Source organism: Pelecanus crispus, chromosome 3, assembly GCF_030463565.1.
Source record: "Pelecanus crispus isolate bPelCri1 chromosome 3, bPelCri1.pri, whole genome shotgun sequence".
Lineage (NCBI taxonomy): Eukaryota > Metazoa > Chordata > Aves > Pelecaniformes > Pelecanidae > Pelecanus > Pelecanus crispus.
The window spans coordinates 20,108,768-20,134,090 of record NC_134645.1 but is presented as its reverse complement, the minus strand read 5'-3'; the positions used below and the strand labels follow the sequence as shown (position 1 = coordinate 20,134,090).

Genomic DNA, 25,323 nt, shown 5'->3' with positions numbered 1-25,323 from the left:
ATCTGTAACATTGCTATGCTTTGAAAACTTTGAGGAGGCTTGGATAGATGACTTTTCAATCTAAAAAAGAGTAATTGATTTTTCAGAGCTGTTGGTCTTCAGTTCATGCAGATCATTGTCCTGATTTGGTTTCAGTTGCCTTTGCCACTGAATTGATCCGGCCTGTGATGTGTCAGAAGTCACTGATGTACAGTAGCTAACAGGAAGCATTGGACTGTACTGACTGTTTCTCATCAGCAAGTCCTACAAAAACTAGCTAGTGATCTTCGTGTAAAGTCTCTGATGCGGTCTACTAGCCAATGTATGAATTTTGCTTTATTGTATGTTAAAGAGTTAACAGCTGCTTTCCTGGATTTTAGGTGCAAAGATTGGACCAGAGGAAGCATTTTACTTATACACATGTGGGCCAGACTTCACATCTGTAATGCCTTGTAAATATGGCAAAACATTGACTGATTGCTCTAAGTACATAAGTAAAGAGATTCTACAATGTGAACAAATTAAGGAGCTCTTCATGGCAAAAAAGGAAGTGGATGTTGGACCCTTAATTGTAAGTTTCTACTTAAAAATGGTTCTTAATCTCTTAGAACAGATTAAGAAACTGGGAATACATTTCCTGCTGTCTTCCAAAGTGCTTCACTTGCTCAAAGCAGGCAGGAGCAAATCCAATTTTCATTAAAATCACTGCAGGGTTCTTCCTATGTATTTCAGTGTTGAAGTCAACACAGGGTGACCATTTCATCTTGCTGTAGGTTGGGTTCTGACAACTTCTAGAAGTTCCAGCATCTATAATACTGTGTATTTCTTCTATTAGAGAAGTAGCCACCTCCAAAGGTGTATTAAGTACCTGCCCTAAGATGAATAGCAGCTCTTCTCTCTATTAGTGTAAAGGTAGCCAAGGGCAGCTTAGCTAATCTTTTAACATTAAAACTGAGAGAAGAGGAGAAAGGAGGATTTATCCGGCTTTAACAGGAAGCAAAAGACTTCATCCCAGTTCTTTGAGGGTTTTGAGAGAGAAAGTTTGCATCAAGTTTGGCTGAAAAGTTATTTTGCAGCTGGCAGATGTTAGCTTTGCGCATTTTCCCTGACAGCTGTGCCAGATGCAGGTGTAAATACAGTTATACTAGAAAAAGGATAAAACTTTCATACCAGTGGAGCCTGCTGTATTTGGGGAATTGTCTTCATGTGCTGGTAATTCCTGCTGTATGAATTGTTTCCACTAGAGGAATTTTTCTGATCTTGCTCTTACAGCAGCTCTGTAGCTGTAGGCAAAGGGTCACTCTGGATGTGATCCTTGTAAACAATGGTACTAAATTTTGAATAGGTTAAGAAGGAATGAATGGAATAAGTAAAAAGCCTAACAGATCAGTCATGCAACTTTTAAGCTTATTTTGCCTTATAAAACACCAAGTAAACAGAGAGAAGAACTATGAGCTCAAGTGATAAGTTAACCTCTGCACTTTTGCATAGAATGCCAGTGCCTTAAATGTAATTATTTCTCTATTTTAAATAAATAACCTCCCAAATATGATAATTTTATGCTTTCTGTAAAAATGAGTCGGTTACTTTCCATAGGAGCTTTGGTTTTGCTCTAAGCCTCTTAAATGAAACTTCTTCTATTGACACACTTTTTCTTATGTCAAAGCTGATTAAAGGGTAGACTTAGGACAAAAAATTGGAGATATTTTGAAAAAAATAAATAACTTTCTGTTTTGGACTCTCCACTTTAGAAGGGAAACAATTTGCCCAATACCCCTGTATGCTCATTTTCTTTTAAATTTGTCAGTAACTTTGTTTTTATGCAAAATAGCTATAATTCTTCTTCAGGTGATAAGAGGGGGATCCTTGGTGGAGGTTTTTTGGTGCTTTCCTAACATTCTGTGTTGTAGCTATTGCATATGTTCACTAAAATTTAGGAATCCTGTTGCATTTTAGTGCACATGCATCCACACGAAACTTAAAAGCATGCTAATGGTAAAGTAGAAATCAACTGCTGACATTGCTGCTACTTGCTGTTAGGTGGCTTTTTTGTTTGTGGCTTTCTGTGTTTTGAGGGTTGGGTTTTTTGTATTAAACTTTCTGGAAAAAATTTATGAACTTCTCTTGTTTCAGGAGAGTCTTGCTGTTGTTTATACCACGTGCTGCCCTGGTCAGTACACCATATATGAACCTGTTATTAGACTGAAAGGTCAAGTGAAAACTGTACCTTCTCAGAGACCTTTCAGTTCAAAAGAAGTTCAGAGCAATGTATTGGACTCTCATCACCTAAAAACACTTCAGCCCATTGAATATAAAACTCTTCAGGGTATCCTACATGAAATTGGAGGAACTGGCGCATTTGTTTTCCTCTTTGCCAGGGTAAGGGAGCTGGAGGAGGGGGGGTGCATGTATGTGTTCTTCCATACAAAATTTCCTTTGGATCTTGGGTAGCAAATCACATAATCTAGCTACTTTGCTCTAGTCTGCATGTGACTTCTTTTTTTCTTAAAGAAAATTTGTGGAAAATATCTGTGGCATAACATAGACTGCATCATACAGTTTGTCTTAAATTGGAAACTTAATTGTAATTCTATTATATAATGTTTTTTATAATATTGCTAGTATGTAAGATGTAGTGTTACATTCTGATTTAGAGATGGGGCTTTAAATGTCAAACAAGATTATTTTTAGGAGTGTTGTAGAACTGATCATATTTTTGGTCTCTAATTTTTAAAGGCACTTAAATTCACTGCATATCTTTAACACTTTAAACAGAGGATATTTGCAATGCAAGTATGAATAAATATAAAACTACACAGTGTGCAGAGCTCTAATTTTATCTAATAAATAGTGAGAGCTTTTTTGAGAGAACCGTTCAGCCATGTTCAAAGGCCTCTCCTGTCTAAGGAAAACTGTAATTTCAAAAATATTAAGGCTGTCAGCCTTAACTTAGTTACTACTTAGCTGTGACCTTTACATGGAGAGGCTAATATTTGTGCTAGGAGTCTCTGAAGTACTACAGTTAATTCAAAATACTAATGTAGGCCTAAAACTTGTTTGTTTTTTATGCCTCTGGCAATGGTAGAGTTCTGAAAGGTGTGTGGGGAGTAACCAGTGTGCACTAGACAAGACAGTCAGGTGTTCAGACTTCTGGTTATGAAGACACTGCCTGCTGTAATTTTAACATTGATAGTGAAATCTGAGGAGAAAATCCTTATTCGTGTTACTGTATTATGTAAATTTATGCTAAGTATGTGCTACAAACCCTGCTGTAGGCTCTATTTGCATCAGTAAAGCAACAAACAGTAGATCACCTGTCAGACAATACAGGTATACATGTGTATAACTAAGTGCTGCAGAATTAATGGATACACAGGAGGGAACCTGTAGGAACTGAAATTCCATTCATGTGAGACTTTTTTCTTGTACATTTTTGGTAAAAATACTATTTACTTTTTCTTGGGATTCAAGAATTGTAGGAGGCAGAGAGTGAAGAATGGTCCATGGTTTTTCATCTATCAAATGGCATGTTTCTTTATAGACAAAATAAAACTTTAATGTTTGACACTTGTCTACACCTTCAGGACCCTTAATTTAAAGCTTTCCTTAAACATTTAGGAAACATACTTTTCCAGGACAAACAGAGTTTATTCTTAAGTGGCTTATGTGTTTCATGACCTTGTGACTTCATAGTATAGCAAGAATAAATTGGTGCCTTCTACTTAAAATTTATTTAAAACGGATTTTTTTCTTAAAAAGGGATTCTTTTAATGGGACTTCTATTTTCTTCGCAGATCATCATTTACCACAGTAGGAATTATCACTTCAGATATAATGTCTGAATGTACAGACATAGGCAAAAAGGAAGATTATGTACATAACCTCAAAATCTTTAAAAAGCATTTAATCCAGAAGTTATGATTTAAGACTGCAACAAAGCATTTTTAAGGCTTTTTTCTAAACGTTTCTCATTTAAACTGTTTTGTGAAATTTGCCTTTTCTTCAGGTTGTAGAGATTAGCAGCTGTGAAGACACTCAAGCTTTAGCACTACAACTTGTACTATCTTTAACAAAATACAATCAACAGAGAATACAGGAGATGGACAATTGTAATGCTTATTCTATGATTCATCGAGTGTTGATCAAACCAAAATGCATTGTTGGATTTTGCATGCTGAAGGTAGAGTGCTCTTTAAACCTGGTATTTTGTTCAATGTTAGCACAAACTTAGAAACTTCTATGTGATTTTAATTCTACATTTGAAGCTGTCTTCACAAAGGCAGAACAGTGATTTGGAGCAAGTTTGGTCTAGGAGTGTTTTGCTTTGAACTAGAAACTCCTGATAGGTCAGAGAAGAAAAGAAGTGTTGAAAGACCCTGATTTCAGAGGAGATGGTGGGCGGCAGGAAAACAACTTTGTTTCTCTGAGAGCAAATATATTCAAGTAAGCTTAAACTCATAATAATTAATAAAATATTTGAGTGCACTTGAAAATATTTTTTTAAAAATTTTTTACTAGTGTTATAAGAATGAAACCTCTTAAATGCTTCCAGTGGGGTTACTAAACTCAGTAACTATTTTTGAAGTTGACCAGGTAGATACATGCCTTCCCTATCAAGAATTTGATGTCTCCTTAAAGATTTTTTTTTTTAATGAATTGGATAGGACAACTGTACTTCTTTGTGCTTATGACATTCAAAAAAAATTTCCCCCTCTTTAAGACTCTCCTTGAAGGGTGCTGCAATGATGAGATTCTCTACATAAATGAAAATGGGCAATTCATGCTTGACACAGATTCTACTGCAGTTATCCAAGATGTTCAATTGTTAGAAAAGCTGCTGCTTGACTGGAAGATATGGTCTAAAGCAAAGGTAATTACTTTCATTTTGGAAAGATTTTAAGTCTAAAAATCAATTTTTAAAAACAAGTGATAAAGTGTTGAGGTCTGAAATTAATTTCTCCAGTTAGAGGTCAGTAATTACTAAAATCTTCTAAAATTAATGGTCCTTATTTTTCTTTGAATAGCTGGTAGCAGCATCAAGCTCCCATTATCAATGATGCAGGTAGCCTTAGTGTATTAAATTCTGTAAATGTAATGTATGTAAATGACTTAGTGGAATGGATTAATTTTTAAGGAAACTTGCTAAGACTGAGAAAGACCTGCTTCCCTCTGGAGGTCAACTGTTGAAAATAACCATCCAGTGTTAATAGAACAAAGAGTATACAAAACTAGTTTTAGACAAGAAGTAATTTTTTTTTTTTGGTAACTTAAGCATTAAAATAAGCTTAATTTTATATGAGCGTAAGTTTTCTGATAGTTCTAGTTCTGACCTGACCATTTGCAGTCACTTAGTCTTTTTCTTAGGTGCAAAACTAACTTGACTTGGTTATGTTCCTAAACTATCTGTTTTTTTTTATTCTCAGTGTGTAGACTCAAATACATTTTTGAAGCCATGTTCCCATTTTGTTTTGTTTTTCAGCAAGGTGTTTGGGAAACTCTGTTAGCAGCTCTAGAAATCCTTATCAGAGCTAACCATCACCAACAGATGTTTAACATTAAACAGCTATTGAAAGCTCAAGTGGTACATCACTTCCTATTAACTTGTCAAGTTCTGCAGGTACTTTCACTCTGAAATCCTACTTTATGCTTGGCAAATACTCGGTTTTACTGGGGAGGATGGGCGGGTGGGAAGAGACTAAATGCTGCAGAAAAGAACTACTTCAATAGATCTGTCCTCTGTGCTTCCAGACCCCTTTCATCTTCTTCAACAGGCATTGTTGCCATAAACTGGTGTGGTTCCCCACTGGGTGCTCTATTTGGTGCTGGACAGAAGGGGCAAGAGATTTTAACCATCTGCTACTATTTGAAAACCTAGGCACTAGGTTATTTGCAAAATCCATACATGAGTAGGAGCTGAAATGAACTGTGACCCTTTTTTTAAAGACCTGATGTGTCTCTTAGTAGTTCCTGAGGTGTGTCTTAGTAGTTCAAGTCTTCATTACTGGAAAACATAGATACTGTGCAAGTAGTAGAAACTGTCTATTCTGTATCTCACCAGAGCTAATAGGGCAACTGGCCTGTAGTGCTCAGTCTGAACACTCCTTTCAAAATTTTGATCCAGTAGTAGCTTCCTCCATGGCACAGAGGTAGCTGTTCTAAAAAGGACTTCGGGGAAGAGCTTCAGCCCTTTGATAGACATTTCTTAGAAATTATTTTGATTTTGAATGATTTTGAATGGTTTCCTGCTTATAGTACATATCTGTTTGAAAATACGTAGTGTAATCCCTTTTTTCTACACTGTATTTTCTATCATACATTCCTTTTTATTCAGAGTTTCTCACTCTAACACATGAAACGCATTTATTGCTTCTCTCTGTTCTAATAATTTTCTTTAATGTGTCTTTTAATCATTTTCATTGCTGTAAATTTTGAATTTTGTCATTTTTATGTGGTATTCCCTACTTGTGGAACTTGTTAGTGGTATAGTTAACTCTTAAAATTGTATATTAATGCAAATGCCTAGATACCAAATGTTGCACAGTATTTTTCCTGTCTTTTGTACATGAACACAAACACTAATATACATGCCTATTAGGAAAAAATTAATTTCTTAGTTAAAAAACTACTCAAATTAGTCAACAATGGTTTGGCAATTTTTTGGGAATGATGGAATGGAAGATAAAACTACATAAATCATTCTCTTCAAAAACCTCACTTAAATGAACTTCATTTAGTCTTTTCATACAGCAGTCTCAGTTAAGGTGCTTGGGTACCAAAAAAGAAGTGAAATTTAGAGCAGTTAGAAACAAGTTAATCATCACGCTCACATTACAGTGAGGTTTCCCACAAGTTTCTTGAAGTCCTGTTCTAAAATAATTGTTCAGTTAATGGACTTTTTCAAATAGCCATTGTCAAACTATATAGAATGCTTGATCTATAGCAGAAAGTATAAATGTAATTATCAGTGAAATCTCAAATGTGTATGTTTATAAAAATGGCCATTGAAGTGGAAATACAGAAGACCCAGTGTGGCACTGTTCAGAAAGTTCTTAATATGTTTGAAATGTTAGTATCAGCAACTATTTTGATTTCTCTACAAATGTATAACACAATGACAGTAAACTACACTTTCAATGGTGATTCATGTCCTTAAGGCTCCAGCATTTCAAGTCAGAGTAGTATAGTGTGCAGAAGATGTTAATTTTCTAAAAATAAACTTGCATAACATCTGCAGTATTTTGTTTGTCTGAATTTTGAGTGTGCTGGACTTGGGTAACATTGAGTAGGTACAGTAGCTCCTCTCAAAGAATACAGGCTCTATTACTTCAGCTCTTCTTTTGTTGTCTGTTTTTCTACTACAGCATGACAATTTAAAAAAAAAAAAAGGCAAATTTCAAATTAAAAATATAAATAACTTAACAGTTGTACTGCTCTTCCTTTCTAGGAGCATAAAGAAGGGCAGCTTGCATCCCTGCCTCGGGAGGTTTGTAGGTCATTTGTGAAAATAATTGAAGAAGTACTTGGATCTCCCCCAGACCTGGAACTGCTGACGCTGGTCTTCAATTTCCTCTTAGCAGTTCACCCTCCCACTAATACATATGTTTGTCATAATCCTACCAACTTCTATTTTTCCCTGCACATAGGTAGATATGTTACATTTAACTAGCAATAAACAATAAGATAAGAATCTAGTCATAAGTTAATATGCCAAAAAACCTTTCACTCTTATAAATTATTATTCTATGAATGTATTCTTTGATTGCTATATTGTAATATCTATATATAAAAAATTATTGGGACTTAGTAAAGTAAAAGTAGTTTACAGTATTGAGAGACACTATAGTTAGACTTTGTTTGCTTGGCTTACTTGGAGAGCTTTCTTCTGTCTACAGCCATAGATAATCTCTCTGGTGGTTATGTCTTTAACTTGCTTTAAAGTTTGATGCCGCTAAATGGAATGCCTAACATGAGCTGCCTGTATGGATGCATTTGCCTGTGGGTAAATCTTAGAGAAAAAAGCCTGAATTACCTGTAAATGAGGCTTCTTCAGGACCATATACACATATTTCTGTCTCCATCTCTGCTTTCTTGTTTCCTGTTACTGAATTCCTAGAAAAACAAAAGGCCTGAGGAGCGTTTTTAGCAAATGATCAGTTGCACTGCAAGATGTCATTGGCAGGCACCATCAGTGCATTGCATACAAGTTACTGAAAGTACCTGTGGACTTTGAGGGGTGCAGATGTAGGACAACAGCTGTCTTTAATATATCTGTACTAGGTGATCACTTTGACAAAATGAGTGATACGAGCTTTAAAAATTCTTTCCTGCTCTTTTAAAAATGAGGAACTGGTAGGTGTATAGTTCATGCTTTAATATTAGCATTGTATAACCTTAGCCATAACTTACATAAACATGGAAGGCATCATCCAAGTTTGAAATGTTTTCTCCTTTTGCAGATGCCTGTGTACCTTCAGTTTTAGTAATCAGTTTCAAAGTCAGTTGTTTTTATCTGTATCTGTCATCTAATACTAATAGATGTAAAATTCTGAGTAAAAGTAGAATGTACTTTTTGATACTTTGAGCCTTATTAGATGAACCTGTTTGAGAACAGTCACCTGTGTTTGAGATGGCAAAAAGTCAAAGTTATTACTTCTTGTATGCCTGCAAGGACCATCTTTAAATATAATTACTTTAGAACAGCATAATGTTTTTGGTGTTCTGAAGTAAATTTTAAAGATACATCACTAAACCAAAAACTTGTTCTCAAGTGCTTTTCCTCAGGTGCTCGTGAGCTGAGCACTTCTCATTAGCCTCCAGTGATCAGCTAGAAATGTAACCTGGCTACTATGAGTCTAAATATATCAAGGAGGCAAACTTTAAAAGCTTTTATGTAATTTTTCCCCTTATCTTTTCTTTCTAGATGGCAAAATTTTTCAGGAGAAAGTTGAATCACTTATGTACCTAAGAAATTCCAGCAGCGGTGGGAAGTCAATAGACAGTTCTGCATTTGTGATTACAACTCCAACTGGATTTACAGCTTTACCACTGGAAGGTAAAACAATGCTGGAGAAACAAGGACATTAAGACACAGTCCTTTGGCAGATGACTGGAGTGCCTTAAAGTGTTACTTTCCCACAGATGTTTCTTACAAAGCTCCCGCTGCCCCTTGGAGCTTGATGCCTGAATGGCAGAGTAAGAAGAATGGAATTGAACATGCTACCTAAACTGCTCTTCATTCTCAGGTTGAGACAAATTGCCACATTGATGGCTCAGGCAGTGAAGTGGACCAGATAGCTGAACAATTTCATTTGTTAAACAGACCTGCTAGAGATGTATGAGAATGCCTTAACCAGGCAATAGTTGAAATAGTGAGCCATAAGCACCTATCCTATCTGTGCAAAAAGCATTAAGCAGATACTTTTCTTTATTTGTGCATGATTGTTAACAACCATCTAAATACAGTATTAAAGTATTGGCATTTAGTTATACTGCAGGTATATATACTGTTCCTACATGAGAGAGGATGGGAAAGTAATCTTATAAAGAACAACTTAGATACCTTGGTTATATAAATTAAAATTGAATAGTTTTCTAGAAAGAGTCTCATTATATAGCATGGTAAACAAGTTGAGGTCTATAAAGATAACTGCTTTAATCAGTTTTGAATTCCTCTGCTATAGATGCTGAAATAGTGTGAAGTTACTAGTTCAAGCTGGTAACTTTTTTCAGTTGGTGTGCTGTCAGTGTTTTTTGCATTGTTACTGAATTAGATTTTTAATCATACTTTTTACACAGATTTGCATGGGCAATCACCAAATATCACCTGTAAAACAACAGCTAAAGCATATAAATTATGCCTAAGCCTTTATTTGAGCTTGTTGACAATGAGAAATAAGTTATAAATAAAAATGCATAATCTAAGCAAGTTTACCAATATATATATACAAAGTAGGAGTGGAAACAAACTACTCTCATCTCTAACTTAGCTGCTATATATTTCAGATCATGTATGACTTAGCTATATTCTGTGTATCACCAATGTAATACCTTTTACAATGGGTGTCTTGTTGCTACTTTGCTTAGAAAAAGCAAATTGAGTCTTCAAGCACTACCTCAGTTGCAACAGTGTTAATTCAAGAGTCTTTTACTAAAAGCAGTGATATGAAGGGCAGACCACAGTACTAAATTGTCTAGGGCATTAGTCATTCTCCCATATGGATCATATATGAAATCTTATTCTTCTAAACAGAGTACTTTTTTATATCAATAATACCAAAATGTTGTTCTCGAATAAAGATTATTCATCTGTGCCAGAGGAATACTCAGCATAACATTTTGTGAAAATAGGTGTTTGATTGTTGTGGTTCTCAATCTGAGTTTCTAAATTTAGGTAAAATATTTGAAATGGTATGTTCGTTAGATAACTTGTTACCTGCATGTGGGTTTGCAATTTGTTGCACTACCTGTGCACTACTGCTAATGTGTAGGTAAGCTTGGCTGTAAGATTGTTGCAGCTATATAGATACTTCCTGTTGCCTGAAGGCCAGTTTGGTTTGGCTATGTTTGCACATGTATGTGTGTGATATATAAAACAAATATATAAATATACATATAATCTCATTTTAAAAAAAATATTCTTGATCCATTGTCATTACATTAGTACTAACTGATGCACAGTTTTCAAAAATACTTCTGAGTGAACAAAGTCTCAATTTCCTAGACTAGCAGAAAGCTTCCTCTACCAGTCTGGTATACAGACTGCTTTCCCTCTTAAATATATTTTATGAAAGACATCTGTAACGTGCTCTGAAAGTTTGACTGTTTCAGGTCATATCGTGCCCTTAAAAGGAAGTCCTGTTAAATAAAATACGCGGTGATTTGTTATAAATCTGAAGTACATGTAAAGCCTTCGTGCAAAGGGATTGGTGAATAGTATTTCAATGTCCACTGAAACATGTTGGTAGATTGGACCTCTTACACAAGAGCTCCAAATAGAGCAACCTGCCTTATTTGACCCTGCTTTGAGCAAGTTGGGCCAGACAATCCCCAGAGGTACCTTCCACCCTCAATGATTCTATGATTCTGTACAAATTCCTGCTGAGGGTTAGTTGAGAGGATCATAATACAAATCCAGAAACTCCAGTATATATGCTAAAACTATTTTGCATTTTATGTATCTTTCAGACTTGTGACTTGCTAAATATATGGCTATGTAATAGTTTACTAACTTTACTTGATTGGCCAAATCTGAGCTATGCCAGGTGTTGAATCAGTTTTGCCACATAAAATTAGCTTGGGTCATCACTGTGTTAAAAATGTATGGGGAGTGTAACATTGAGGGAAAAGCGTGTTTCTAGTTTAAAAGGAATGCTAAAGATACCCTTACTTCTCTAGGGAACACTTCCAAGGCTAGTGTACAGCAGAAGGTAAGCTCTCAGGCACCTAAAAGGCTTTGCAAAAGCTTACCAGCATCTCCTGCTTCCTCACCTCAAGTTCATCGAAAAAGACTAACTGAAAGAATGGGAAGGAGCGTTGATGACCTGCAGGTGACTGGCAAGCATGACTACATTGATCTCCAGGGTAGAATTGGCTTTGCAGGAAGTTCTGAAACCATGAAGAGAGTACCAGAAGAACTCTTTCTTAGCAGTTGTGAGTCTGCAAAAACAGTCTGTGACTCAGAGTTAACATCTGCTGAAACGTTTGAAGATATTGCAAAAGAAGAAGAATTATCTGAAAATACATTTGACAGTAAAGAAGCAGAGGCAGACCTGAAATGTAATGAAGGTGGTGGTGCTGCAGCTGAGCCATCGCTGCGTCGTCCAGACAATCTGAAAGGACTGCCTTCATTTCAGAAGAGTCAGAGTAGTTTTGCAGGGTTGGGATTAGCATTTTCCGTTCACGGAGGATCATCAGCCATTGCTCGCTGGCCAAGCTTTGCTGACAAGAATGTACTTCCTGAAGACTGGGAGAGTCTTGCTTTTTCTTCAGCTAATGAGACTACCCGAAAACCATCTGAAAGCCCTGATGACGGGTAAGCAGATAAATAGAATAATTAATTGGCAGTAGCTCAGTATATGAGCTTTAATTTCAGTCCTTGGTCTTGATTACTGTTCCACAAAAACTGGAAGCCTGAACATTAAGGGAATGTTTTCAGTGACTGTCATAAACCAATTTATTAAGCTTTTAGTCTGTAGAACTGTGTTGTTTCAATTTTTGCATTATTTGCATAGCAAACTTTAAAAATCAGGAATTTTGCTATCTACAATAGGAGCGGGAACTTTTTATGTTAGCTCACAAAAAATCGCAAGCAAGTAGTTCTGCTCAAATTATGCTTTTGGCCATCTGCCATCCAAAAATAAGTGTTAATGAAGAGTGGTAATAGGAGTATTGGAGAAACGTTTGCCAGATTTCCTTCTCCTACCCCCTGCCCCAAGAGTAGCTGACAATTATGCATTTTTTAATGTTTCCTGTTGTAGACAATAAACAGTGGTAAAACATATTCCTCTGTTTTCAGATGTACAGAAGACTGCCTTGTGCTCATCTGTTGTGGATTATATGACCTCTTGCGTGGAGTTCTCCTAATCCTACCAGATATCATGCTAGAAGATGTGATGGACAAACTTATCCAACCTGATTATCTCATAGTTCTTGTGAACCACCCATCTCCTCTCATACAACAAGGCGTCATTAAAGTAGGCCTATATAAAATGTTTGCAGCTAAAAAGTTGTGAACTAGTGTAGTTAATATAGTGGAAATGCAAAGTTTTATTAATAATCTTTTATTTTGCTTTCTTCAGTTTTCTAGGTTTACTTCTGAATTTTAAGATATGTTTCCACCCTCACAGATTCTTTTAAAAAAAAACAACACAAATATAGAATCTTTGAATAGATAAATATAGTCTATGACCTAAGCCAGAAGGCTTAAGAGCATATGATAGCATTACTGATGTAAATGGAAGCAACGACACAGAAAAAGTCGGTGACCATCTCTTCAAAATTAAATACATGATGCACTATGTTAAATTAAGGTGCAAGTAAAGTCTTGACTTCTAACACAGTTGACTTTCAGTTACTCTGGAGAGTCATTCACACATTTGTGGCCTGAACATGGACTTGAGGCTTCAAAATGTTTTCAGGGATTTTTGTAGTATTGACAAGGACAATGTTCCTGAATGATAATGTTATGTAGATGAAAAACTTTGAGTAGATTTGCATTTTAATTGGAAGAAGAATAAGATTATATAGCTTTATTAACAAAATGATCCAAAAAAATCGTGCATGCACTTGCACACACACCGAAGTATGGGATTTAACAAGTATAAAAAGTTTGAATGTATTTCTGTATGCATTCTGTAACTGTTATGTGTGTGACTTCGTTTCCCCCAAACTTGACTAAAAACCTAAGAGTCTTCAGATTAAAAGGATAAACTCAGCTGTCAGTTGTAACAAGGGCAATGTAGATTGCAGTTGCAATAGTGCAGTTGATGTTTTTAGTCTGGAATTAAAAATTTTTATTTCAAACTGTTCAAGTCACAGACAACAACTTAACTTTCAAGGGAGTTATATTAAATGTGTAAATCTTACATCGTAATTATGCATTTATTTTTAGTTGTTGGATGCATATTTCAACAGAGCAAGGAGGGAGCAGAAGGAGAAATTCTTAAAGAATCGTGGCTTCTCCTTGCTAGCCAACCAGCTTTACCTTCACCAGGGGACTCAGGAAGTTGTAGAATGCTTTTTGGAAATGCTCTTTGGCCGCTCTGTTGGCTTGGATGAAGAGTAAGTAATACTTTGCTTTTGCGTCCTGTAACTTAATATTTGAATTACAGGCAGTGCACTTTGCTGCTGGAGGCAAGGATGTGATAGCTTTCTAATTTCTATTCTCTTCCTAGTAGTCAACAATCATAAAAAAAAAAAAAGTTCCTTCAAAACTGTTTTGAAATAGTTTGCTTGTAGCTTTAACATTTAAATGTATTAAACTTCTTATGACTATTTTATGGCCCTTAAGCTGTTTGTAAGCAACTTCATCTGATGGGTGCTCTCAGCTGGAATCTTCTAAACCCTCAGCCCTTCTGAGGGCCTCGGAGGCCTTTGCACTTCTAATGTTCTGTTGTCAGTTTAACTCTTCCTATTCTTTCTGATCCTATGTGAAACTGATTTATATCCTTAGAAGTTTTAAGTAGTTGTCACTAGACTTCTGCTACTGGATTTTGGTAGGTGATTAAGGAAAAAGCTTGATGTCACAGCTGCTTCCTTGGCTTGGCACCAAGTTTAAACCTCTATTTCCTTTAGGGAAAATCCCACAGATATACCATTTCCTTGGACCAAAGAGCCACCTCACATTGACAGGAAAGGAGATTACCTTTAAGCAGACAATTAACTAAGTAAATAATATTTTTTTAGAATTAGTCTGACTACTTAATGACTGTACAGGGAGAATATGCATCTAAGTATACTGAGCAGTGCAAAAATCTTGCAAAAAGCTCCTTCTCAGTTGCTGCCTTTGTAGGATTTGTAGCCAAATTACTTCTGCCTGTTGGCCTGATCTTCACCCCCCCAAAAAATATATTCCTGTTTAACTGCAAGACTTAAGCCTGGCTGTTTAACTAGCCACAAAGCAGAGAATTGTTACTTCCTCGGGGCTGATCATGGGCCCGAAAAGGTAATTCTTACGGTTCAAATTCTTTTAGGATTGTGTATAATAGTCATGTGATCAGCTGATAACCTTAGAAAAGTAATCAAATTTATTAATGCACAAGTAGTACAAGGTCTGAAGTACTGTTCTGAATTCTACAATCACAATAAGCTAGAAGTTGCTAAACCTAATTAAACTTTGGCAGTAATGGATATAGGGTATCAAACCTGCTGTCAGTTGGTATATTATTATATTGATGCCAAGGTGCACCTGGTTTCTTGATAGTGTCTGTGCCAGTTGTAATACTTATTACTGGAAAGATGGCGAGTCATATTTTTCTACACTGATTAAAAAAACCCCTGTTTTCAGGCACTTCATTTCCTTGTGGCTCTTTGAAGCATCTATTTTGTTCTTATTTCCTTTAGTAGATGGGCATTGTTACTGCAATGAAATGTAGGAAATTGCCATCTACATCTTTGCCAAAATACTGACATAGACTGGTATACTAGTTGCATATACTAGGTTGCTATTTTAAGGATGTCACTCACTTATATTTGTGTTAATAGATTTGATCTGGAAGATGTCAAGAATGTTGGACTCTTTCAAAAATGGTGTGTCATTCCTATTCTGGGTCTTATAGAGAACTCTCTGTATGATAATGTTCTGCTGCATAACTGCTTCTGTCTCCTGCTGCAAATCATAAATTCCTGCTCAAAAGTTGCAGACCTACTGCTTGATAATGGTTTGCTGTACGTGTTGTGTAATACACTGGCTGCTCTCAACGGACTGGAAACAAAGTGAGTATCAGTTGCTATAAAATAGTCCAGGCACAACCTTAAGTCTAGCAAAAATTACTGTATTCTACTTCCTAAAATGATGAGAGACCATGTACAAAATAACACTGATTTTGAGGTTTTCAGCTTTAATTATACCTGTAAGTGAAAGTTAATGTTTAGATATTCAGTTCAAACAATTAAATATAAAGTGTTCTTTCCATACCTTAAACTTCCAAGTGAAATGAGATTCTAAAATGCAAGTTTGTCACACTGTGTACTTCGGATGCTTTTTCTAATGAAACTCACCTAAACAGTAAGATAAAGGCCCAGGAGATAGTAGCATTCTACTGTATCTATAGCCAATGTCAAACCTGCAGGAAGAGTCTCTCCTGTGCTGCCTGTGACTTAATATTTGAGACTGTGAGTGACTTGAATTAATTAATTAATTACAAACATTCTGTACTTTAAGAAAGGCTATACAGTGAAGGAAGGAGAGGTGGGGTTTTGTTAACTTACTTCATTAGTTGGTATCCTGAAGAAACAGACAGTTTTCCTTTTTACCCCAGTAAAGTATTAGTTCAGCATGCTACAAAATGAGATATTATCCTGATTTTTTTTTTTTGAGAAATACAGGATTTCAGACCTGTTCTTTAACTTGGAAATCTGAAAATAATACATCATTGCTTTTCCAGTAGAACTTTGTTACAATCTTAATGTTAGAATGTCTCAAAGATTTGTAGGCATCCAATCTGCCAAAGTTAACACTGAAGAGGTGACTTTAATTACAATTTCTAGCCTTCAGCAGTATCATTTTTGTATGAAGTACAACATAATATTAAGTACAGTTGGCAGAAGTAGCAAGGGGAATAGTAATGGGTCTTGTTATGGGTTACAATCTACTAGAATTGTCACGTTTCTGGTAACTCCAACTTTGTTTGCAGCATTCCCTTGAATGACTACAAGTTACTTGCATGCGATATACAACAGCTGCTGGTAGCAGTTGCAATTCATGCCTGCAGCTCCTCAGGTTCTCAATATTTTCGTGTTGTTGAAGACCTCATTGTGCTGCTGGGTCATCTTCAAAATAGTAAAAATGCAAGGATGCAAAGTAAGTTATCTGCTTATTTTTGGGGTCACGGGACTGGAGAAGTAAATCCTTTCCCCATTGATTTTTGTTTAAATTAATATTCCTGCTGAGGGAGAAGGGGGAGTTTTCTGGTGATGGATCTTCTTTCTCTTCTAAGTGGTTCTCAAAGCAGTAGTTTTCCTCAGGAGCCTGCCTTGTGGTAAAGAATTGTGTACTGCTAATCTGAACAAACAGTGACTGTAAAAGTTCATTTAGGGTATTCAAATGGAAATATTCTGTACAGTTTCATTTAGCTTATTTCAATCAAATTCAATGGCTTCTCCATGAGAACTCATTTGTACTGTCTGTATCTGGAATAGTGAGGTGACATTCTATGTGACTTCCACGGAATCAAGTGTTTTACAGCTCTTGACACATTTTGCTGTGTCCCTTTACTTTTTTACAAACATATGGTAAAAATTCTTGAAGACAGGTAAAGAATGTTGTGTGTCCTTTGTATGCTTATCTTTGTAGATATGGCAGTTGTTCTGCAGTTAAGAGTTCTTCAAGCAGCTATTGAATTAATAAAAACTACAGCAAACCAAGATGCTCAGGAGCAGGCAAGTTCAGTCCCATCACCATCTACACCATATCGTGCAATGTTTCAAAAGCGTAAAGGCATTGCTGGTGAGTAGCAAAAGTGTAGTATTCTTGTACTTTCTCCTGTATGTATTACTTTCAAACTGTAATTTCAGTGATACAACAAATGAGTCCTATTGCTCTGCTTTTTCTGTGGATTGGCTTTATAAATCTATATATATATATTTTAGAATAGTGTAGCCTGTACCCATTTTGAACTTGTGGGTTTTTTGTATTAGGAGGAGGGAGTGGGGTATGAACATGAAACCTCAGTCACCTTATTCTCACTGCAGTGACTAAAGCCAGATATTACCTTCTTTTGGGATTCTCTTCAATTTGTAAGTTGCATAGTAAAGACATTTTTAAAGTAATTCGTAATGGTTTTAATAGCCAACTTCACAGTAAGGAAATACCAAAAGAGAGTTAGAGCTTGTAACTTTAACACAGCTATGATGTGGGGATTGCATTGTTGCACAACTTTTATTAGTGATCATCCTGAAGTAAATACCTGACACTCCAAATTAATAGTTGGGAATGCAAGATTCCTTGATTCCACTGTGGCTGAGCTTTTAAAACGTTTGTGCAGTTCTAGCTCTAGCAGTAATACTTTCTCTGTATTTGGTAGCTTGTGAATCATTCTGTAAAGGCTTTGGAGTCTTCTGGCTGGAAATGGATTTTGTGTACCTCTCATATAAATGAAGCTGCATTTAAGACTTTGTAGAAGATAAAATTTAAAAACCTGACATGTATTTGAGTTCTTAAAAAAAAAAAAAACAAAAAAAACCAAACCCCTATTTTTCTCTGTCTACTATCAGAATGTTTCTCTTGATATGGTCAGCTTTGAGGCCTTTCTCCATCAGCCTAGTAAATACAGTGAAAATATTTTTATATTAGTGAATCTGGTAAGGCACTAAAAATAAATTAAAAAATATAGTTATTTCTGAACTAAGCAAGTACAGTCAAGGCCCATCAGTTCATTTCAAGAAAATTTTAAGGAATACTCTTACAAGTTAGAGAAAGTACTTCTGTCAAAATTAGTGGCAATGGGTATGGTACAAAATGTGTGTGTTTATAAGCTGTTAATATAACTGATTCCTCATTTGTGCTAATAAAGCTAGTTTCCAATATGCAATATTTTTTTGTTGTAGCATTAATTTTTAATTCTTGATCCTAATCATACAGTAAAAACAGGAATAAAAGTAACTTTTTTTAGAATCTGCTTTACACAAAAATATGCAAGTTGTACAATAAATCTCATCTTGAGACTAACTCATTTCATGGTATCACAGAAAAGCTTTTAAGAGACACAAACACCCAAATGACATTTACGTTGCCTTCAATAATAATGTATTTCAAATGTTTTGTTTCCTTAAATGATGTGAACTCTTCGGATGACAGCAGTTGCCCAGTGATTAATTTTCTGTGCATTTTAGTAGGATGCTATTAACGCTTCTCTACTTAAAGGCTCCAGAAAGTTTTCACTTGCTCAGTCTGATGCTCTGCTGATGAAAATGCGTTCACTAGCAAGTGAGGAATTCAACATGATGATGCAGCGGAGAATGAGGCAAGAAAATCCTATCCAAGCCACGGAGACTGAGTTTGTACAAAGGTTACAGAGGCTAACTGTTCTAGCTGTTAACAGGCTCGTGTATTTAGGTAGGATTTCTTTCTGTTCATTTCTGTTTTGACAGAGCCAATGTAGTGCTATATGAAAAAGGGATTCTTGTTTTTGGAGTGTTGAAGTGTTTGAGAGGAAGGTAATACTGTTGATGCTAGTTTAATGGATGTAACCATAAAACATCATCCTCTCAGTGGTTTGTCTCACAGTATTATGTAACTGACAATCTGGATAAAGTTTTTATCTGAATGAACTGAACAAGTTATTTTAATTCTATGTTAGTCCATTCACGTGTTAACTGCCTGAATTATTGCCTGAAGATTTAACTCTGCCAAAGGGGGGAGCATCTGCTCTCTTAAAATGCATCAGTTTGCATGTTTCTATGAAATGGCTACACTTATTAGCAAGATTTGATGACTTTGGGGGCTAGTTCAAATTCCACAGAAGCAAAAGAAAGAGTTTAACATGTGGGACAAGTAATTTAATGGCTCTGTGATTAACTGTAAATCATGAATAAATTTGTTCATAAGGGAATTGAAATAAGGAATACTTTTTGATATTTAAAATAAAAACAGTATGGTAAGTATAGTGGTAAAGGCAATATTTGATTTAATGCCAACTAAAGGATCAAAAGATTGTCTTGCTTGAGATGGTACTGATCATTATGTGCCTCTTAAATTTTAAGCATTTACTGAAGAGTGCCTTGATGTACTGGGTATAACAGATACCACAAGTCAAAGCAGACTTTCAGCATCCCAGCTGGAAGCCCCTGAAGAGGAAAGCCAGCAAGAACTGCCTAACAGAACAAATCCTTTTCTTAAAGAAATGTTCAAAATATTGGTGGAAGGAATCAAAGTATCCATTGTAAGTAGTTAAATGTTGTCCACATTAAAGTATATTTCACAAGGTTCCTTTATTAGGAACTTTGTATGCATAAAGGCTTTTGTCCATAAATGCTTTTCTTACTGCCTCTCTCAATTCAGCTGTAGTATTAAAAGCTCTGTTTAGCTTCCCAGTTACTCTGCAGTTGTAAAATAATAAATGCATCTGTTCTAATTTTTACCTTAACATTTAGCAAGATTCTGTTTCTTGAGCAAGCACACAAAGGTGAAGTAGATGTCTGTAGTCCACAATTCTGCTTTGTCTCTTAAATCTCAAGGTTTAAGTTTGCTGGAGCCTATAAAACAAGATCTGCTGTGCATCCACAGATGGAGAGTTTCTGAGCAATTTGTGTCTATAATATATTTTAGAGTTGGTGATGTAACTGGGGGGGAAGGGGAACTTTCTCCTTTTTCCAATTGTTGCCAAAGGGCTGAGAGTTGTCTTTTCTACCGTACAGGTGTTAGTTTGTCAGCCTTTCCAAGGTCATCAGGTTTCAGTTGGGTAATTTGAAATGGTGTTATTGGAAAACTTAACTTACTGCTTCTTGCCTCTTTATTTCCCTTAGGTCATCTTTATAAAAAAAGTAGCCCAACCTAATTTTCTTTCTAGCTCTGGAAAATTAAGTTTGTTAGGTCTGTTATCCTTCCATCATGCCATGCATAGTACTTTTCAAAGATGGCAGGTTTCTTTTTGTGAGCACAAGCACCTCAATCCAATGCCTAGTTGCTAATCTTTTAGGTAATCCATTCAGAAACTAGTGGTTAACATAGAAAGGCTATTCATTAAAATAAGCAAACACCCCCTCCCTTTTTTTTTTTAACTCTCTACATCACAATTTTCACTTTTTGGACTGTTTCATAGTCCCTCTAACTGAATATCCAGTTTAGCTAGGAGTTGCATTCCTAATATTGGCAGACAGAGAGAAATGCTTATTTTATTGAAGGAACAAACACTTCTTTCATTTTTAGTAGAAATCCTTTTAACCCATAATAATCAGTAATCTAAAATTAAACACTATTTTGGTAGAGAAATCTTTATTGTCTTACATTTTGATCATATTAACTGTGTTTGTTTTGTAACATGAAAAACTTGGTAAAAGGAAGCCCTAATCCTGTAATATTAAAAAATTGTCTTTCTTACTTAGGCCACCAGCAGAATGAACACGCCAAAGCAGCAGTGGAAGAGAATCCTCTTGTCATGTAAGGACACGTTCCGTACACAACTTGGCAGGCTTCTTGTGCACAACTTGTCTCCAGCAAGGCCGCTGCAAGAGAGAAAGCAGGCTTTGGAGATGGTACATGAAGTAAACTATCAAGAGATTATGCGTGACTGTCTTAGCCCAACTTTACAAGTAAGCTCAAGAGTGTTTGAGAGAAGTTTGTAAAACCTGTATTCAACTTTTTGTTTAAATTTTACCATTATTTAGAACTGTATGTGGCTAAAGTTGTTCACTGGTGCTTTAGCAACGTTTAGTGTAATGACAAAGCCATGTCATACAAAATGCCTGTGTGTACCTCTGCAATTGCGATATTATCCTGAGGGTAGATAGTTTTGTAAGAGGCAAGATAGGATTACATCTGGGTATATTAAGTCTGTAGCATATCAAACATCACATATCTCCTGTTGTGCAGAAACAAAAGGTGGTACTAGCTTTAACATGAAGAATTTTACTGAGGATGCTTGAAGTTAAGGTACCCTGAAAAAGCAAATTAATGAAGGAAGTACCCTTGCCTTGGAACTCTTAACTGCAGACTTCCTGAAACTTGGAAGAACTGACTGCCCCTAGATTTTAAGAGGTAGTCAGTCCTCAATCAAAGCAGTACTCTATCTTTTCTTATTCAGCCTTTATTAATTCTTAAAGTGGGATTGTGTATTCCATGTTCGTAACTCAAATAGCTGAAAAGTTTCTCCTTGCTTTTCTGGGTTTGTCAGGAAAAAGCTTTTTTGATTGTACTCTGTTAGTGCAAGCTTGAGAGAAAGCATTTCTTAGAGCCATGATCAGGAGTTACGTAGGAATGTTGCTGTTTGAGATCTTCATTTATTTCATTCTTGCAGTTCCTGATGTAACACATGCCACAGTTTGAGTCACTGTATACTAAGGAGAGAAAGTACTTACTAGATAAACCTATGACACTTACACACTTCTGACCATGTGTACATAATTAAATTAACGCTTTCGCCAGTAAGAAAAGAGCTGATATATAAGCAGTGGCTTCTTTGGAGGAGTGTCATGTTGAGCGCATTTGTGGCCTGTGTCTCCTTAACTTCATTATGTCAGCTCTAGTTCCGTTACTCAAGGTGTAGCAGTCTTGGCATGTGAAATTAGGAGTGTCTGGCACCTATTTCCTGAAGTATAAACAAGGCTGCAGGAGCTGAGTATTTGGAAAAGAAACTTAGCTTTCCTGTAAGCCATTTGAAAAGTCACAAGATGCTGGGGAAGTTTTTATCATGTGGAAGATTAAATTCAGCATGTTCCTTCTAGTTTTGTAAGAGTTTGTCTTCAAACATTAAAGCAGCCATTTTCTTTAAATCACAGAAAAATCAGTAGAAGAAACCTGTCTAAGCTGACTAAAAAAGGGAATGAAGTTGGAAGAAAAAATTGCTTGGTGTTGTATGGTGGAAATGAGAATGACCATGCATCTCTTTTTCCCCTCTTCCCTTCTTTTCATCTTTTAGCATGGACCTAAATTAGTGCTCTATTTATATGAGTTAATGCACAATCACAGCGGTGAAATGACCAAAGAAGAACAAAGAGCAGCAGGAGACTTTGTGAATACATTAAAAAGCTGTGGCTATAAATGCATTCCCCTGAGCCCACGACCAAAACCAGATCTAATAAAAGCTTTGAAAGAGGTTTGTGAATAAAAGCTTATTTCAGAAACTAGGTATATTTGAGACAATTGTCTGTTTTATGGGGTCACGAGTTTTACTGCAGACAGCTGTTTTGTTTGCTTGGTGCATGGCTGATGCTTTTGGGGGTTCTTTTTGGGTTCTGACTATTTCTGTCACATATACTCAATGCTTCACAGCAAGCTCACATGTTAATGCTTCTTGGTTAAGCATATTACTTAACCCAGGCAAAAGTGAGAGTTCATAATAAGCTACTAGTATCTCTCACTGTCAGGAAAAATAATTTTTAGGGTTCCGTGCGAAAAAATATAAAATTATATCTAAATATAATAAAACTGCAGTAACTGAAATGAAGTCTTGATGGTTTTAAATGCTGTGAAGATATCAGTTGAACAGTTTTGTCAGGCTTCCATTTTTAAATTGGCATATCCTTTAGCCTCTGTTTCCTTATTTCATCCATCTTCAAAAAAAAAAGTAATGTCTAAAACTTCTGTTCAGGATCAGAAGAAATATGAGATGGAAGAAGGTGTAAACAAAGCTGCCTGGGAGAAGACAATGGCTAATAATCGGCAAAAGTAAGTGCCTTCTAAAAGGGGCTGCAATAACTCTAAGAATGTTCTCTGTTCAGCACACCCGATTGCCAAGTTGCCTATATGATTATTATAGACGTTTTTTCAAATTAACAGCACTGCTAGCTTTCAGGTTTTTATTTTACCATTATAAAAACAGCTTGATTGTAGGTATATGCATTTTGATAGGTTGTATAATAAATGGCATTGTGTGAACTTCAGAATACTGAATTGTTTTTTGCACATTTGGCATTTCACCCCTAGTTTTACAGCTGTTGTATCTGCCCAATCACCTCTCCTGTTGCTGTGATCTGTGCAATTAAATGTAAGGCAAATGTCCCTGCAACTAACCCTGACCTTCAATGAATAAAATATCATTATATTCAGCATAGTGTTTGAAACACTTTTGTGAGCTACATAGACTGCTGCTACTTGGCGTAATGTAAATTTAGGTAGCTTGTGGTAGATTAAGAGGCTTCTTTCCATTAATTTACATTTCAGGCTCTGCCATAAAAATCGGATCTGGGATGCACACACAACATGCTTCAATGTAGGCAACTGTAGTAGCTGTAAAGGTCAGCTTAGTCAAGTCTGTCCAGATAAGCGATAAGACTTTACTATGCTGAATAACTTAAGAGACGTGAGCAGTGGTAAATTACTGTTCTTCAGATTTTTATTGTAATGAGCATACATTAATTAGTGAAATGTGCTAATATATAGCCACTGATCTGCTTGGCTTGGCTTGTCTTTGGCTGCAAGTAGTAGCTTTTTTGAAGGCTAAGAAGCAGAAGGTATTCGTGATTCTTGTGAAAATTATGTAGGCTAAGTTGCTCTGCATCTGCTGTAACGAGAACTATGGATATCTACTGCCAAACTGATTGTATTTTATAAGGGGTTTTGATGTCTTGCCTTCCCTTTTCAGTGTGTTTTATGTGACATTTTAAAACACAACTGTTCTTCCTCAGTCTCTTTCAACGTCTGGATACAAAATCTAAAGACATTTCTAAAATAGCTGGAGACATCACACAAGCTGTGTCTCTGTCACAAGGAATGGAAAGGAAGAAAGTAATCCAGCACATCAGGGGGATGTATAAAGCAGAGCTAAGTGCCAGCAGACATTGGCAGGAACTTGTTCAGCAGCTTACCCATGATCGGTAAGTTGTTCTCTCATCTCGGTGAAAAACCAAGAGTGAGACTCAATGCCTGACGTGTGCTTCTTATTCTACTTTAGAGGCACATGAAATGTAGATGATATTAAAATTAGAATTAATTACTTTTGCTAGTCATCTGATGGTTAAAGACTTGTAAAAGACTTGATTTAGTCTCCTATTTTTTTAGGCTGAGTAGCCAAGTAGTATTTCTATGCCATTTAGACAGGTTTTTTGTCAGATACATTTTGCTGTGCCTAACAGAATGAAGAATGTTGTAAAGTTTCAATATTTTGCCTTACACTGATGGAGTAACAAAACAGGGTAATGTTATTGACACTAGCATCCAGATACTTTGTTTGCTAATCTGCATAGAGCAAAAGAGGTTAAGTCTTGACAAGAAACCAAACAGTGGTATTTTTGCCACTGCAGAACTAGTATTCTATCATGTTTGCAGCAGCTGAGTTTTCAAAATACAATATGGGACACATTGTATTGCTATTTTCATCAGAATTAGTAACTTCAAGAATAGTCTTACAGTAGTAGCTCATAAGTAGTCAGTGGGATAGCTCATGAAAATCAACTACAGAATTTGGTCTTTTGAGGCTTTTTCAGAAATAATTTGCCCAGTGTACTACTGTGAAACTTCTGCCTTTCTACTGTTGAAAGAAAGACAGAATGAGTAAGCATATATACTGCCTCTGCTGCCAAACTCTAACATGTTTTGGTTTTTTCAGAGCACTCTGGTATGACCCAGTCTATTACCCAACTTCTTGGCAACTGGATCCAACAGAGGGCCCAAACAGAGAGAGGCGCCGCTTGCAGAGGTGCTACCTAACTATTCCAAACAAGTACCTTCTCCCAGACAGGCAGAAACAGGAAGGTAATTATAACATCTTCCAGGAGCATATCTGAATTGTAATGACTACTAGTGCCTTATTATTTGTGGGTCTTTTTATAGGTGTGATAAAAACTCCGTTATCTTACCTATTTGAAGACAAAACACATTCTTCTCACTCTTCTACTGTAAAGGACAAAGCTGCAAGTGAACATATAAGGTAAGGTTTAGGTAACACTTACCTCCCTCTCCCACCCTCTCCCATTCCAAAGAAACAGTCCTCCTCACTCTTTTGTCTAAATAAACATTAAAAAAAAAAAAAA

At 36.1% G+C, this 25,323-nt stretch overlaps 1 protein-coding gene across 1 annotated transcript in view; it reads left to right on the top strand.

Annotated features, from left to right (window-relative positions):
• The window catches only part of LYST (lysosomal trafficking regulator), a 69,452-nt gene that overhangs the window by 25,025 nt on the left and 19,104 nt on the right, over positions 1-25,323 (top strand). The window contains exons 15-35 of the mRNA XM_075708503.1: positions 360-550; positions 2,113-2,358; positions 3,986-4,159; positions 4,700-4,849; positions 5,459-5,596; positions 7,424-7,622; positions 8,900-9,031; positions 11,374-12,010; positions 12,494-12,671; positions 13,589-13,758; positions 15,181-15,411; positions 16,332-16,498; positions 16,991-17,143; positions 18,560-18,751; positions 19,399-19,577; positions 20,740-20,946; positions 22,272-22,448; positions 22,944-23,020; positions 23,980-24,168; positions 24,900-25,045; positions 25,124-25,220. Of these exons, the coding sequence (XP_075564618.1) occupies positions 360-550; positions 2,113-2,358; positions 3,986-4,159; positions 4,700-4,849; positions 5,459-5,596; positions 7,424-7,622; positions 8,900-9,031; positions 11,374-12,010; positions 12,494-12,671; positions 13,589-13,758; positions 15,181-15,411; positions 16,332-16,498; positions 16,991-17,143; positions 18,560-18,751; positions 19,399-19,577; positions 20,740-20,946; positions 22,272-22,448; positions 22,944-23,020; positions 23,980-24,168; positions 24,900-25,045; positions 25,124-25,220 (4,030 nt within the window). The remainder of the gene's footprint in view (positions 1-359; positions 551-2,112; positions 2,359-3,985; positions 4,160-4,699; positions 4,850-5,458; positions 5,597-7,423; positions 7,623-8,899; positions 9,032-11,373; positions 12,011-12,493; positions 12,672-13,588; positions 13,759-15,180; positions 15,412-16,331; positions 16,499-16,990; positions 17,144-18,559; positions 18,752-19,398; positions 19,578-20,739; positions 20,947-22,271; positions 22,449-22,943; positions 23,021-23,979; positions 24,169-24,899; positions 25,046-25,123; positions 25,221-25,323) is intronic.